Source organism: Lepisma saccharinum, chromosome 15 (assembly GCF_977018435.1).
Source record: "Lepisma saccharinum chromosome 15, izLepSacc3.1, whole genome shotgun sequence".
NCBI classification, from domain to species: domain Eukaryota; kingdom Metazoa; phylum Arthropoda; class Insecta; order Zygentoma; family Lepismatidae; genus Lepisma; species Lepisma saccharinum.
The window spans coordinates 8,572,839-8,588,750 of NC_139243.1; the positions used below are offsets into that span (position 1 = coordinate 8,572,839).

General features: G+C 36.6%; 1 protein-coding gene across 1 annotated transcript in view; it reads right to left on the reverse strand.

The window, feature by feature from the left end:
* The window catches only part of PolD2 (DNA polymerase delta subunit 2), a 47,972-nt gene that overhangs the window by 19,245 nt on the left and 12,815 nt on the right, over positions 1–15,912 (reverse strand). Inside the window, exons 4-6 of the mRNA XM_083136571.1 lie at positions 14,357–14,480; positions 8,266–8,414; positions 2,681–2,802 (exon numbers count right to left, since the gene is read on the reverse strand). Of these exons, the coding sequence (XP_082992697.1) occupies positions 2,681–2,802; positions 8,266–8,414; positions 14,357–14,480 (395 nt within the window). The remainder of the gene's footprint in view (positions 1–2,680; positions 2,803–8,265; positions 8,415–14,356; positions 14,481–15,912) is intronic.

Consider the following 15,912-nt stretch of genomic DNA (forward strand, 5'->3'; position numbering starts at 1 on the left):
TGATTCCATAGAAGAAAAAAAAACTTTTGGATGCGTGCATAACCACTCATGCACCGCTGACTGGACTGTGTTCTCATTCTGGAACCTCGATCCACTTAGTGCATCTTTCAGTGGGCCAAAGGTGTGAAAATCAGGAGGTGCAAGATCGGGCAAATATGGAGGGTGAGGTAAGCACTCAATTTTTAGGTCCTCGATGGTAGACAATGTGACATTGGCAGCGTATGGTCTCGCATTGTCATGGAGCAAAAGCACACCAGTGGACACCGTCTCCGCAGAAAGGCTGGTTTCAGTTTCTTACGCAAAAGGTTGGAGCAGGTGGTTCTGTTTACATTATGCTTCCATCTGGGAAGCAATTTCACTGACAGTAATATGCTGGTTCTGAAGTATCAAGTCCTCCACTTGAGCAATGTTGCTTTCCGTGACTGCAGTGACAGAGTGACCTGAACGCGGAGAATCTTCAACACTGGTTATGCCCTGTTTGAACTTCTCAGCCCACTCGTACACTTGTGATCAACTCAATACAGTTGTCACCGCACTGAACTGTCATGCGGCGATCAATTTCTATCGGTTTCACGCCTTCACTCAACAAAAATCTCACGACACTTCGCTGCTCCAGCTTGGAGGACTCCTGCAAGGGTGTCGCCATCTTGTGTAACTGTTTCCCAGCATCCAGTGCATGAGGCAGGCGTGCCAGCTCCAGCTGTGAATAGCTTACAGATGCCTTCACAAAATAATAATCATATAACAATCACGGTTGTATTTTAGATTTTTTATACTACTTGTCCGGTTATTTATTGAATGCACCTTGTATAACAGCACATATTCATTATCTAGCTTACGTGTAGTTAAGAATGCAAAAAATTGTATAAAATAAAGTGCCCTGACAAGAAATTCATGTCAAATAGATAAAGAATTTAAATATCTATTGAATAACAAAAAAGGACGTTAAATCCAGTTGCCGGAAAGTAAAGTTCATGATTAATATTTTATGCATATTCTCATAAGTAGTAGTGTGCATAAATCTTCTGTGGTACTGTTCTTCAAAGCCGTATAATCCTTGCCTTCCAAACTTGCTTTGTTGATGATATTGCAAGAGAGCATTGATTGTATGTGCAATGAAGACATTATTGATAACATGTTGGCACAAATAAAACTTTCTTCATATTTACTGGGACTGAAACTTAGCACTTCTCAAGACTAAGTTCCCCACAATAAATTCTCGACCACGTAACATTTGTACATTATTATTATTATTATTATTATTTGTATTGATTTTCTGCCACTTCTGGTCAATCATGAAACCGAGGATGAGTGATGATTAGAGGCACATATTTTTGGTAAATAAAAAAGCAAAATTTCGGTACAAAAAGTGAGTCAATTTCGGGTTCAAAAGCGGTAAATAAAATAAAATATCGGTGTTATGGCGGTGAAAAATTGGATGAAAAGTGGTATATAAAAAGACATTTTGTTTTTAAAATTGTGAATATAATCCTAAATTTGATTTAAAAACTACTTATTACACAGAATTAACATTTCACTTCTAATAGCACATTTATGTAGTTATCAGAGTATTAAGTTTATTTCTGTGTAAAGGAGTCCATTTTTGATTCTCCAATATTAACAGCAGAACTAATCAATTTTCCGGAAAATGCATAACTCTCAGGATAATTCAGACCTCGGAACGTGTCGCGTCGGTGAATAAACCCATAATTTCGTGTTTAAGAGTTAATTTCGCTTTTTGCAGTTCATTTCGCATTATTTCGTGACAAAACATGGTCACAAAATGCATCTCACACCTTTCAAAAACATGAAAAATTAACACTACGATGTGTTTTTTTCAAATTTCGTTTTTTCGTCAAAAACGAAATATGCATGCCCCTAGTGGTGATTAATTGAAATTGATGAAGGGACAATTTCAAAGAATACTCGTGCTCAGGCTGAGATTCAAACACAGAAACGTTGGAGAAAAGTCAAATGCCAAGTGAGAATTTTCTTTCACCATGTCTGTGTATTTTTTTTATTACCTATGGTTTTGTACTGGTGACAGGACAGTAAAGTTCCCTGTGCATATAGCACCGTGCCATGAGAGCAAATTTAGGGGATATGGAGGTACGGCACCACACATTCTCGATCATGGTCATTTTGGAGGTGATGTGATCAGCACCATGCTCCAGCAATCTTAATCCTGCTAGGGTTGCCTCCAAGTACCCAGTAATTTGAGGCTGGGTGAGCCCCAGAGTCAATGTATGGAAAGGGGGGGGGGGACATGGCTGGAAAAATTCCAACCTTAGATCACTCACCTTGGGAATCGAACCCAGGTCTCCCACCAGGTCAGACACCCTACCGACTAGGCCACTGCGTCTCCTTTACAGATTACTGGGGTTCTACTGTACAAATGTATATCTCATATACTTTGATTTTGTAAAGTAGACGACTAAAATATGCAGTTTTTTCAAAGTTTTTTCATTCCATTCACCTGGTTATATTCAGGGCACCAAGTTCTTACAGAACATCCGAAATTCTTTACCAAATCTGCGAATATCGATACTGTATTTGTATCACAAGGGATTTCATATTAGTCCATCCCTACTTCGTACTTTAATTTTTGTATGGATATATATTCAAATATAAATCTCGAATTGAGAGAGAGTACAGTGCAAGAAAATATTTCTACACTTACAGCCAGCTGTACCAGAAAATCGTCCAGCAATCTCACAGCTTCCAAGGACCCTCCAGCATCTGGATTTCGAATGCTTTGCAAAGAAGGAACTTTGTATTTAGGGCAAGACCTCATGGAATTACCTGGAATAGTTTTTAAAAAATTAACACACAGTGAAATATGTAAAGTGCACTTAACAATACATTTCAGAGATATTCACATACTCTCTAGTAGTTGAAGTAAGACAATACAGAATAAATTCTCGGCATGGATGACCTTTCCATTGTACCAGGCAACTCATAATCCTTGCATCTATTGATATTTGTTCCTGAACTTCCAGTTATGAACAAGTTTTAAATCAAACAGAATTACGCATCACTGTTGTGTACTGCCAATTTTTTAGCATGTAGATTTTGGTATGTTTCTGATCAAGAAATGTAGTAAATTTGTTCAAGTTGTTTTGGTAAAAAGATCACATAACTAAGATTCAGTGTTTGGAAACATCCTTATTTTAAATAAACTATTTCTTACTGCAATCAATTCTTATTGCAACCATAGCTTATGTCTTGGGACAACAAAAATACGAATAGTAAATAATACAAGTGAATTTTACACTCTTGTTTATCGATATATCTGGCACCTCAATATTTCTCAGTTTTAAAAGGTCAAACCAAAATGTGTGGCAGAAGTATCAAGAAAAGACGCCATTGGTCTTCCTATTATTCACCTAATGAAAATTGCAGGTTCCCGATCATTTTTGCTAGATGAAATTACTGTACTTTTCCAGGATTTTGCAACAGCTTTCCAGACCATTTTATAATATGTTATGATACTAATATATAAATATGAAGTTTCCACTTTGCATGCTATTCAAATGAAAGGTTATTCAACACAACTGAAAAAGTAAATGTTAACCGATACAGATGCCGATACTCTCACCAATACCAATACAGCAGTGGCATATGCTGAGTCTACGACCTGGGCCATCTCACTATGACACCTGGTCCTAGGCTATGGAGGAAGGGAGAAGACTAGACTCATTCTTGACATCTTCAAGGAAGCGGCGTTGCCATCCCAACGGTAGTCAGGTTGCCAACTTCTAATAATTCAGGTTGCCAACTCCTAAGAATTCAGGTTGCCAACTTCAGAATCGCCATTATCTTTGTTTCCAAATCGGCTTAATTCACACAGTTTCTATGACTTTTTTCTCTTCAGTATTTTATTTTCTAGGCTTTGCAGATAGCCTAGTATATACGCTCCTGCAATATAGATACTTGAAAAATACATTAACTAAAATTTGTTCAAACTATTGATCAAAATCGGTGTGTAAGCATTCTTCTCCAATTATATGCATCAATTTAAGAAATTTGCTTTAGAATATTCAAGAATTGCATAAGAATATTAAAATAGATATCATGCAACCACAAAATATAGTTTTTTGTGCAAAATAAAAAAAAGGTTTGAATTTTGCATAATTTTCAGGATAATCAAACTCCGCGAAAGTGTTGCCCGAAATTTTTGAGACCCAGTGATAGATTAATATGCCGGAAAAGTATCGGCTGGTATTGGTAGATGAATTCCCATCGATACTTTCCAATACCAATACCACTGGTATTGGCTCTTCTTCTTCTTCTTTTCCATCCTCTTCTGCCACTAAGCGTTGGGTTCCATCATCCATTTCCTGTACACTTTTCGGTGCAAGGCTAGTTTTCGGACTTCCGGCATTGTTTTCCCTTTCTACTTTCCTATCTTTTCCTCACACTCTTCCCATTGAACTCTTGGTCGTCCTCTTCCCCTCTTGCCTTCTGGTCTGGCCTCCAGCACCTGTCTAAGGTTGCGATCCTCCTCCATTCTTGTAACATGTCCAAACCATTGCAGTGTATTTCTCTCTATTGTTTCCAATAGTGGTTTTTGCTGTAACTGGTCCCAAGTGGTGGTATTTCTAATCCTATCTCTTCAAGTCTTTCCTACTACTTTTCGTAGGTATCTCATCTCTGATGCTTGAAATCTGCTATTCTGTTTTGGTAATAATGTTAAGCTCTCTGTTCCATACAGCAATGTGGGAAAGAAGATTGTCTTGTAAATCATCATCTTCGTTTGTTCACTTATTTCCTTTTTACCAATTAAAGTGTTGTTGAGTTGATAGTACATTGGTTTGCCTTTTATACCCTATTATTCACTTCTTTATCCATTCTTCCATCTGACGTTATGATTGTTCCTAGGTATGTGTATCTGTATCACTTGCTACAGCTGCTTCTCTTTCCATTGTATATTTAGGGATGCACTTTCTCTTTCTTTTGTCACCACCATCACTTTACTCTTATAGACGTTCATGCTCATTCCTTTGTCTTCTATTGTACTTGCCTATTCAATTACCACCTTCTGTAACTCCTCTCTATTCCTAGCCACCAGGGCAATGTCGTCAGCATATACAAATGATTGTACTTCCACTGGTCTCATCTTTCGGTTCCTACTTTGATACATCAGCTCAGCCCTAAAAATAAGCTATTTATATGAAATATTCTCCTCCCCCCCCCCCCTTAAAAGAACTAATCATTCACTTTTCCATGAGATTGTATCGAACAGTTGAAATATTTGGTTAAAACCAAACACAATAAAACTCCTACAGGATTGCCACTCTAGGACCATGATAAAATTCAAGCATAATTCCTGGTTTTCAAGGAATACTTTTTAAAAATTCAAGGGTAAAAGCAGATGTTTTCTCTACTTCAACCTTACATATTACCGCCTCTCACCACCCACACACACATAAATATATTAACAGCATAAAGACTGTGTAATTCCAATGTACACAAAAATTGTAATTCAATTCAATTAACCCATCCGCTTACCATTTAAATGCCAATTTTTTTGCCATGAAATACCATTTAAATTTGGCGATCTCCCGTGGAGGTTGCACATCAAGACAAGATGTCAAATATTGTTTAAACTATCCAAGCAATTTACGTGAAAATTTTATATATTGAAGTGGAAGTATAGTAATAAGTATGCACATATGCAGTTTACTTGAAAGATAATTAGAAACTCACCTAATAAATTAGATCACACACATCGTTGCATTCCATTTCCATTCCTCAACCTTTTATATTTTTCCTGCCACAGCCACCTCTTCCTCACTTTCACTACATTCTTCAATTTCAATAACACAAAATGAACCCCCGTGTTCATCTCCCCTTCCAAAATCCACATTTTCCTCTTCATCGCTATCGAAAAGCAACTTTTCAATCGCAGAATCATCTACAACATTCTTACGCAACATGTTTGCAAGACGTAACAAATGAAGGTTTGTTTACATGAGAAATTACTGAACAAAACACGCTTGAAATGGTATGAAAAACTTAGCAGCACAAACATACACGTCATAAGATTTGAAAGATCATACAACCTCTGCCATCTATTGAATGAAAAAGGAACTACGTGATGAAAATCGGGAACCCGTCGATTCGACGACTAGGTACGGGAAGGAAACGCCCAGTCAGGCCGTCGATTCGACGACTAGGTAAGCGGATGGGTTAAATGGTACATATATTTACAACATTTAATTTAAGGTGCGGGATTTACATTTGCCGTTTCACATACTCAGACTCGAAATACATCTACAAACACAAGTCGCAAACGACTGGATATATTCATGTACGAAAAATTGTTAATTGAACTGTATTTAATTGTTGTCTAAGTCCACTTTATGCACAGATAGCCTATTCAGGACTGGACCTACAGTTTAAAGTGTGATCCAAACCACTGTGCAATGTGCATCCACCGGGGATTGAACCCAGAACCTCTTGATGGCGACGATGTTACCACTACGCGATCGGGAAGACCCCTAAAAACAGTTAATAGAAATTTCAAACTCAAATTTACATAATCATCTTCAAGATATCTTATCTTGCAATAATCTTCCATCTGTCAGATAGATTGTTCCGCAAAAGACACTAATATAGTATACGGATTGAGATAATTCAGTTTTATTTTCCAAGCAGGTTTAGTTTCCTTCCTCAATAAAAATAAAAGCTAAACAGTCAAAAAAGTGCCTCAGGGCATTTATAAATTCAATGGGATAAGGATTAATAACAATTTTCATGTCTACAGAGAAAAATACATGAAGTATTCAAGCATAATTCCCGGTGAGTAGGCACCCTGTCCTAATTATGCACTATATAACTTTCCTGGTCTCAATACAGCAATAGTTACAAAATTTCCCTACTTTGTAAGTTTGCTGGTTAGCTTCCTTAAAAATGTATTGTAACAGCACCTTATAAATCAAAGAATCTTAATCAAGCATAAGAGTTGTTAAACCTTATCACTAGCTGTTGTACTCTAAGGTATTTCAAGAGTGCTTGCATTAGTAATTAATCAATCTTTCTGAAATTAATATTGCATGCAAGTGGTCATGTTGCTGACCTAAAAGGTATCATAAAGTAATGATTCAGTAACGAGGAAGAGAAGAAAGGATAATAAAATTGAGTACAACGGACAGTGAGGCGTCAGTCATTGGAAAATCGTCGGGGGTTATCGAGCAGGCAGTCATTCTTTGGCTGAGGAAAAGAGGAGAAATAGGAGAAGCTTGGGGAACGTTTGTACAGTTGTATGTTCAAGTTGCTCTACGACGAGATCTTCATCAACCATTGATAGGTAGAGGCACATATTTTTGGTAAATAAAAAAGCAAAATTTCGGTACAAAAACAGAGTCGATTTCGGGTTCAAAAGCTGTAATAAAATAAAATTTTGGTGTTATAGCGGTGAATAATCACATCAAAAGTACTATATAAAATGACATTTTGGTTTTAAAATTGTGAATATAATCCTAAATTTGATTTAGTAAAACTGCACTTATTACACAAAATAAACTTATCCATTCTAATAGCACAATACCCGAGTATTAAGTTTATTCCTGTGTAAAGGGGTCCATTTTTGCTTCTCAAATATTTACAGCAGAATTAATCAATTTTCCGTGAATTGCATAACTCACAGGATACTTCAGACTTCAGAAAGTGTTGCGTCGGTATATAAACGGTAAATTTAGTGTATAAGAGTATATTTCGCATTTTGCAGTTCATTTCGCATTATTTCGTGACAAAACAGGGTAGAAAAATGCACCTCACACCTTTCAGAAACATGAAAAATAAACATTACAGCATGTTATTTCAAATTTCGTGTTTTCGTCAAAAACGAAATTTGCATGCCTCTATTGATAGGTAATTATCCTTATATCTAACCATGTGTGATCCAGATTGGAAAGTATACAATCCAAGTGCTTGTGTATTTGCCATTCATATGTGTGTAATTATTACCTCTCGCTTCAAACCATCAAGCTTACCAGGAATAGAGAGTGCTCTATTAATGCGGATGAATGATCATTGAGCTACATCTACCCATCGGGACAGCCAAGGTCCTAGTTCGATCCCCCGTGCCTGCGGGTACGTTACGGTATAACCGAGGTTCCACTGTATGTGCCAAAACTACCAACAGAAGTGTACAAATCACTCATGCCATTTATTCATAAAAAGAATAAATTAAATAACTGACAAAGTAGGGTATCAAAAAGTTGTGGTACTCAGAGTTAATTTAAGTGAAATCCTGATTACCGGCTATAATGACTCTAACGATGCTGGCTCTACATTCCTGCTCCCCAGGATCTCCCAGCTGACCTGTGACCCAGTCTATGAACAGCTGCAATGGAAGCAGAGAGTCTGCACTTCCAAACATGTCCAGTCCACTGAGCAAAACAAGGAACCTGTAATTAAAGACATGCCCCCTTCAATTAGTTGAACAATCTAAGTGTTGTACCCACACATTAATTAATTTTAATACAATAACTGTACAGTACACACACATATTTACAGAATAACATACCATATTTTACAGAATAATATTTGCTATTATGGATGGATTGATATTAAATTTTTGAAGATTCTGGAAGAACCTGATTGATTTGTTTCCCCCATGTTGGGAAGAAAATACTGAATTAGGTGAGTGTATATGAGTCTGGTAGCAGAAATATGTATGTCCCATCAATGTTATGTGTTTACAATGAGAATAACATTCATCACCTTCACATCGTGTGCATCATGTTAATCTCTGCTACAGCAGAAGACTTTGAACTCTGCTTATACAGGGTGATTCATAATTCCTTGTGAACTTTTGAATGTCTATAGTACAAGAACTATTAACACATACAGCAAAAAGGTGCATATCAGTACATAAAGAATCTCTTCAAATTGGGCACATATCTTACAGTACAAACTTGGAGAGATTCTTTATGTACTGATATGCACCTTTTTGCTGTGTGTTTTAATAGCTCTTGTACTATAAACATTCAAAACACAGGAGGGAATTATGAATCACCCTGTATGTAATCTCGACACTTTTTGTAAAGTATGTAATTTGGTGACTGCAAAAGGTATTATCTTATGAAAATAAGCTGTGCATTTAGACATTTACTTTACAAAACAAGAGTCACTGAATTATACCTATACATTCATTGAAAAAAACAAAACAAGACAATGACTTGAGCACTAAATTACACTAAATTAAGTGACACATGCCACTTGTTGCTTCGGTCTGAAAGTTTCTTAAGAAAACTGTACAGACCAAGTGATAGACACTTGTTGCTTCAGTTCAAAAGATTGCATTTACTTCTAAAGATTGGTTTCCACGAGCCACATGTCACTTCCGCCTGAAAGCTCCATTAAACAAGATATTGTTGTAATCCCATCTTACAGGGATCTGAGGTCACAGGGATGCTTCAATAACACATTTAGGTAGAGCGTACTTGTGAGTTGAACCTGCTCCAACTAAGAGGAAGGAGATATGGAAGATTGAATTAAGGTTATTTACGCTTGATCATACCTGGTAGGCGAATGATGTTCTTGTCCAGATGCTTCTTGCAGACCGAATTGTGACTGATGCCAAGGTTCGATACTGTGACCCTTGACTCACTATTCTGAGCAATCCCGCGTGAATGGCTGCAGGCTTATGCAGCCGTAAACTTCGTACTCCGTCGTTGTGGTTTAGTTCGTTGTAATGTGTACTAGTAAAATAAGAGAAATGAGAGCGAGCTTCAGGACGAGCTTGCTTTTATATTTTGCTTCGAAAGGTTATTACACCTTTCGAACACGCTGGATCATGTTAGATCCACATATTTGCCTCTAAGTCAATGCTTCGAGGAAGTTACGAAGTTTGCGCATTCTTGAGATTGCTCGCCGGTCGGACAATTCCAGTGAATAAACAAGCATAAAATAACCTCTTGATGAGGTTTTCTCGTATTTTTAATCACCATATCTCTACACTATATACACACATTCCCGTAATATATATACTTCTGCATATGTGTTGTGAACAGTAAAGATTTTTAATTGTCCCGAAACATCAAATACTTTTATATTAACATGTGTTTCATATTTTATGACATCAACATTTAAATTGAGACACAAACATGTAAAAGGTTGTTTTAAGTCCATTTCATGTTCAGTTTTAATCCTAGCTTACCCGTGGCGTACGAGAAACTTACACAGGGCCACTATTTTATTTAATTTTTTTCACTAAAAATCAAGAAACCATTTTATTGAATCACTGCGTCCTTTGCTGAATACATAAGCAGTTATTTATTAATTATAATAATTACAAAAATTACTATCATTAATGAAAAATAATAATTATTACATGTCTCACATAGGCTATATTTTATCATTCACTAAAACTCACAAAATTCATAATAATTTTTATTAATGCTTTTTAGTTTGCAGAAGTATATTTGTTTATTAAATATAATAATTACAATCATTACCAAGCAATTATACACTGTCACTGGCATGAGTGTCTCGAATGACACACATTTAAAGATGGCACCTGATATGCTCACGAAGTGCATTTTGCCTCATAATTACATTACATTTATGTTCTTATGAACAAAAGTTATAAAGAAATATTGGGAAAGGCCCCCCCCCCTGACTCCCTGGTTCACTAGGGTTAAAATTGTACATTAACCAGTATGCAATATCTGTCCACAGGGATTGGCCAGTATCTGTCTTTTGGCTGCTACATGATGTAATTTTTTTTAAATAGTTGTAAAATATGTCACTACAAACCTGTAAACTCATAACAGCAACTTCAAGTGAAATAGGTTAGCTATAATTGGTAAAAAGCCAAAATTTTAGTTTTTTCCCCCAAAAAAGCTGGCTTTTCATAGATAAAAAAAACAAAAAAAACATCCACTCTACAAATATGTAATACTAGACTGGTCCAACAAATATTTTGAAAGTTATGAATTTTTGAAAATTTTAAGTTTTTCAGAAATTGGATGGACGAACGAACGCACCATGTGACACAAAAAAAGTCATATCTTGGAAACTACGTGGAGTATTTTGATGATGTCGGTATTGTTGGAGAGGAGAATGACAGTCCTAACAGAGAATAACTATATTACCACTCTTACCTACTCAGAAAGTAGAAAAATCTTTAAATAAAGTAAAATGTTGTGATGAAGAAAACACTTCACTTCGGGTAATTGTTTGATAGGGAGTTCCAGGTTTTACCACAATGAAAATTGGTACACAGCATAATCAATACATGTCAAACATAATATTAAAAAATCAGAAAGGTAATATTTTTCATAGTAAAAATAGCACAGGTTTCAGTATAGGGTGCATGAACCAATTTTCCAATGGCATACAGCTATATTTTTGACAAGTGTCCCTAAAACACTCACATAATATTGTCAGAAATGTTGAATAAGTGGGAGAAGCATTACTATGATATTCATCCACTTTAAGTTCATAGAAATTGTACTAAGACCAGAGTTTTTGTCCAGAATGCATATGGATCAGTTCATACCAAATGTTCCAGCACTGGTTGCTTGACCACTTTTAAAATTTTCAATATTTTTGTTGTTCTAACATCTATGCAGGGGTAGTTCAAAGCAGGCATTAATTTTTAAAACTAGAGTTTGTTTAAAAATGGTGGCCATTTTTTTTTGTTTCATGACTTCGATTATGATAGCTCAGCTAAGGAAAATTATAGAAAGCTGTGGTAAACAACGTAGTTTACAGTACATTTCAAGCATTATTTTATATTTTGTGCATTTTTTAACCATCTCTAATGATAATAGCTGAAATTGAAAGCCAAAATTGATATTCAATTTTGAACAAAAGTCAAATTTTGGGATTTTGTTTGTAAGAAAGTTATATAATATAAGAGCTATATTTTTTTTTGATAAAACATATGCATCCAAAGTTTTGGCAGAAAATATTTGAGCTCTGCTACCGGTTTCTTCTTCTAGTTAAAGCTCTTTGAAAATGCTCGATTTTCATTTTTTTCTTTAGATTTCAGCCCCTATATCTCTGATGGAGGAACTAAAAACAATTATATTTGCAGTGTAAAGTGTATAAAAGTGACTTGCAATATTTACATATTTTTTTAATTGCAATGGCACAGCAAGTTAAGTTATGCATGGTGCACATTTCATGCAATGTTCTCTTTTGCTGAGGAAAATTGTTACAGCAAACACGTTCATTTCCACCTTTAGGCCTATTTGGAATCACATTTTAATATAATTTAATTTTTCAAACTTCCAACACATTGCCCTAACCTAGAACTGTAGTTTTTATTTATATAGCTGTTGTATTGGCGCGCATATAAATCTAACTCACGAAATTACAATGTAATTGTTAATACATAACATTTTCAGTGTGCGGACGTAAATACCCAACTAACATTCATTTCTTAAACATACACGAGGGTAAGTCAGAAAATTATCTACACTTTTGCCACAACTTTTCTCAGGTTGGCCACACTGCCTTCAGTACTTGTGTGCTATAAGGTTGTACTTTTGCGGTCATGTGGCCGAGGCTTGATCTTAATCGCTCCATTTTTCTTTCTTTTGTTACAGATTAAATAAACATGGCCGCCCCACTGGCACTGGGCACCAGGGAAGATCAGCGACCAGTGATCCGATTTCTCTGGTCTGAAGATGTGTCAGGGGTTGAAATTCATCACAGCCTTTCAGTACAATACAGGGACAGCGCTTTACCTCGTAGAATTGTGTTGAGCGAGAGGTTTAAAAATGGCTGGAAAAGCGTGAAAGACGAAGCAGGAGTATGCCGATCAACCTCCACCACTGATGGGAACATTCAACAAGCTTGAGAGATGATTCTGATGAACCGATGGTCACCCATCATCCAAAGAGATTATTCTGACATCATCAGATGTACTGAAAGCCTGCGATGAATTTCAGTCCCTGACACACCTTCAGACCAGAGAAATTGGATTACTGATCGCTGTTCTCCCTTGGTGCACACTGCCAGTGGAGCGACCATGTTTAATCTGTAACAAAGGAAAGAAAAATGGAGCCATTAAGATCAAACCTCGGCCATATGACCACAAAAGTACATCCTTATAGCGCACAAGTGCTGAAGGCAGTGTGGCCAACCTGAGAAAAGTTGTGGCAAAAGTGTAGATAATTTTTGACTTCCCCTTGTATTTGTGTGTTAGACATTACTTTATTTATTGCCGTTCTTGGGATTTCATACAAAGCCCAAAACAAATGTTTTGGAAGAATGCCCTTAGGCGCAGTCTACTGTCCGTGGCACAAGCAATCAAAACGTTGCATTTCTCGTATCAAGGTATGAGAATAGCAAGGAATAAAAGCAAAAAGACTCTTAACATGTAATTAGTTAATGGGCCTATAAAATTGCTTGAGCAAACATTAAAAGTTTAACTGGCTGGTTAATTTTTTAGTGAAGCGTTAACCATCAGCTTAAACTAACTAACTAACTCCCTAGCCTTCTTAAACCCGAAGGTTCATGGCTGCAGCAACACAGGCCTTCCATCTTTCCCTATCTTGAGCAAGATCTATATACTCTTTTCCATCCCTACCGATTTCTCTTAGGTCCATCTCAACGTTGTCCCTCCATCTTCGTCTTGGCCTTCCTACAGGTCTCTTACCATTAGGTTTCCCAACAAGAATCCTGTAAACTCCTCTTTCCTCTCCCATTCGTGCCACATGGCCTGCCCACCTAAGTCTTCTTGATTTAATTATTCTAATAATATCTGGACATGAATACAAATTATGTAGTTCTAAATTATGTAACCTTCTCCACTCACCTGTCTCCTCATCCCTTTTAGGTCCAAAGATTTTCCTAAGGATCTTATTTTCAAATACCTTCAATTTCTGTTCCTCTTTCAATGTAACTATCAGCTTGTTAAAAACATTTTAACAATGCTTGAACGAACCGGCCATTAAAGTAGCAACATTGTTGAATTCTTGTTTTAAGTCCACTTTATGCACAGTAAGGCTAATCGGGACTGGACCTACAGTTTAAAGTGGGATCCGAACCACTGCACCATGTGCCTTCACCGGGGTATCGAACCCGGGACCCCTTGATTACAAGGTGATGACGTTACCACTACGCCATCGAGGAGGCCCTTTAAAGTAGCATCACTACTTCGATGAGGGGCCTCCCCGATGGCGTAGTGGTAGCATTGTCACCTTGTAATCAAGGGGTCTCGGGTTTGATACTTGGTGGTGGCACATAGTGGTTCGGATCCCACTTTAAACTGTAGGTCTAGACCCAATTAGCCTTACTGTGCATAAAGTGGACTTAAAACCACCTCAATCAAACTACTTTGATGCCAGGGTTTCAAATATGGTGGTGTATCAGTAGCAATCAATTCACTCACTTCTCTTCCTGGACACTTGGACCCACTGGCCGCTCAACCTGTTCCAGAACATCTGCCCAGCAGTAATCATCAACCAGGAACTTCCCGCCTTCCTGCTCGGTTCCATAAACAGCACACACGATACCTAAATGGAGAACAGCTTCATTCCTTATGTGTTGCAAAACTGTTATACACACAAATAATAAACAAGCCATTATAAATTTTTTCACTGTTCCTAACCGAAGTTGAAATCTGCAGGATATGGTAGAATGTATTGCATAGTTATTCATGCTGTTACCCGTTGAGTCTTTCTGTGCAAGAATTAATTACTTTTAATCCAATCTTATATTAATTAACACATTAAATGTTTTAAAATCACATTTCAAAACGTGTGGCTTTATCTTAGTTGAATTCATGGCTTTCTCAGCCCATATTTAAAAAAAAAATGAAACGAATTATTTTTAGTTTTGTCTACCCCTATCCCTGTATATATGTGCTATCCCCCAAAACAAGTTTTTTTTTGCACTTTTGGTGGTATTTTTAACATTTTTTAAAACTGGAATTTGCAACACATTTGATTTTCTTTATTGCTGTAACATTAATAACACAGAAGCATAGAGTATATAAAATATGCACTTTCCAGTACATGAACCATTTAACGAAAAATTATGACTGGACAAATATAAAATTCACCAAATTCGATAATGTACTGCTCTGACAGAAGATGACTGATGGATTGCCAATTAATTTGCACTAACTCTATTGACATATTATGTATCCAGAAAATATCATATTACTACGAAAGTACAGTAATAATAATAAACAATAGCTGTACTCTGTGCAATATCAAAGATTATGCAGCCATTGATTTCTGTAGTATTTACACATGAGTGTTCCAGATGTTACACATTTGAAGAACTTTTGATAAATATGGTAATATAGTAGAAATATAAGTTTGTTATTTAATAGCATTGTTAGCTATTTTATCTCATGCTGAATTATTATTTTTGCAGCATTCCTATGAATACTATAACGGTCAAATATTGAGTGACAAGTAATTAATCTAATTGCCCGTTAGTAGGCATTAATTGCAATTGGTAATATTAATATCCGTCGCGAATACAGGTGTCTAGCGAACTGTCTTAGCCAGCACTAGCTTGCTCAACCACCGTTTTCCGCCCAAATTCGGATTTACATGCATTCTTATGGGAATAACAAGAAAAATGCAACTTCTAAACCAATGGACCAAATTGGATGAGATTTTAACCAGCGGAAGACCACATCATGAAAGTACTGATTCCAAGATTTGAGCCTAATCAGAACAGAAATACGGGAGTTATGAATTATTAAAGATTCATCGCTGGATTGAAAGGGAGAAGCTACCCTACTGAGTTGTCCTTGCTTTTCGTGACTGAATACAATAGCGGAAGATTTAGCCTAATCTCTGAGCGAGGGGCTGCTACCAGAGGTTAAAGACCGGAGTGAGCATTGACCAGGATAGGAGGACAACGGTCCAAGCACCAGAAACAATAAACAAGCACCTGATCATAGAGAGTAGAGCGTCACCACATTCAAAT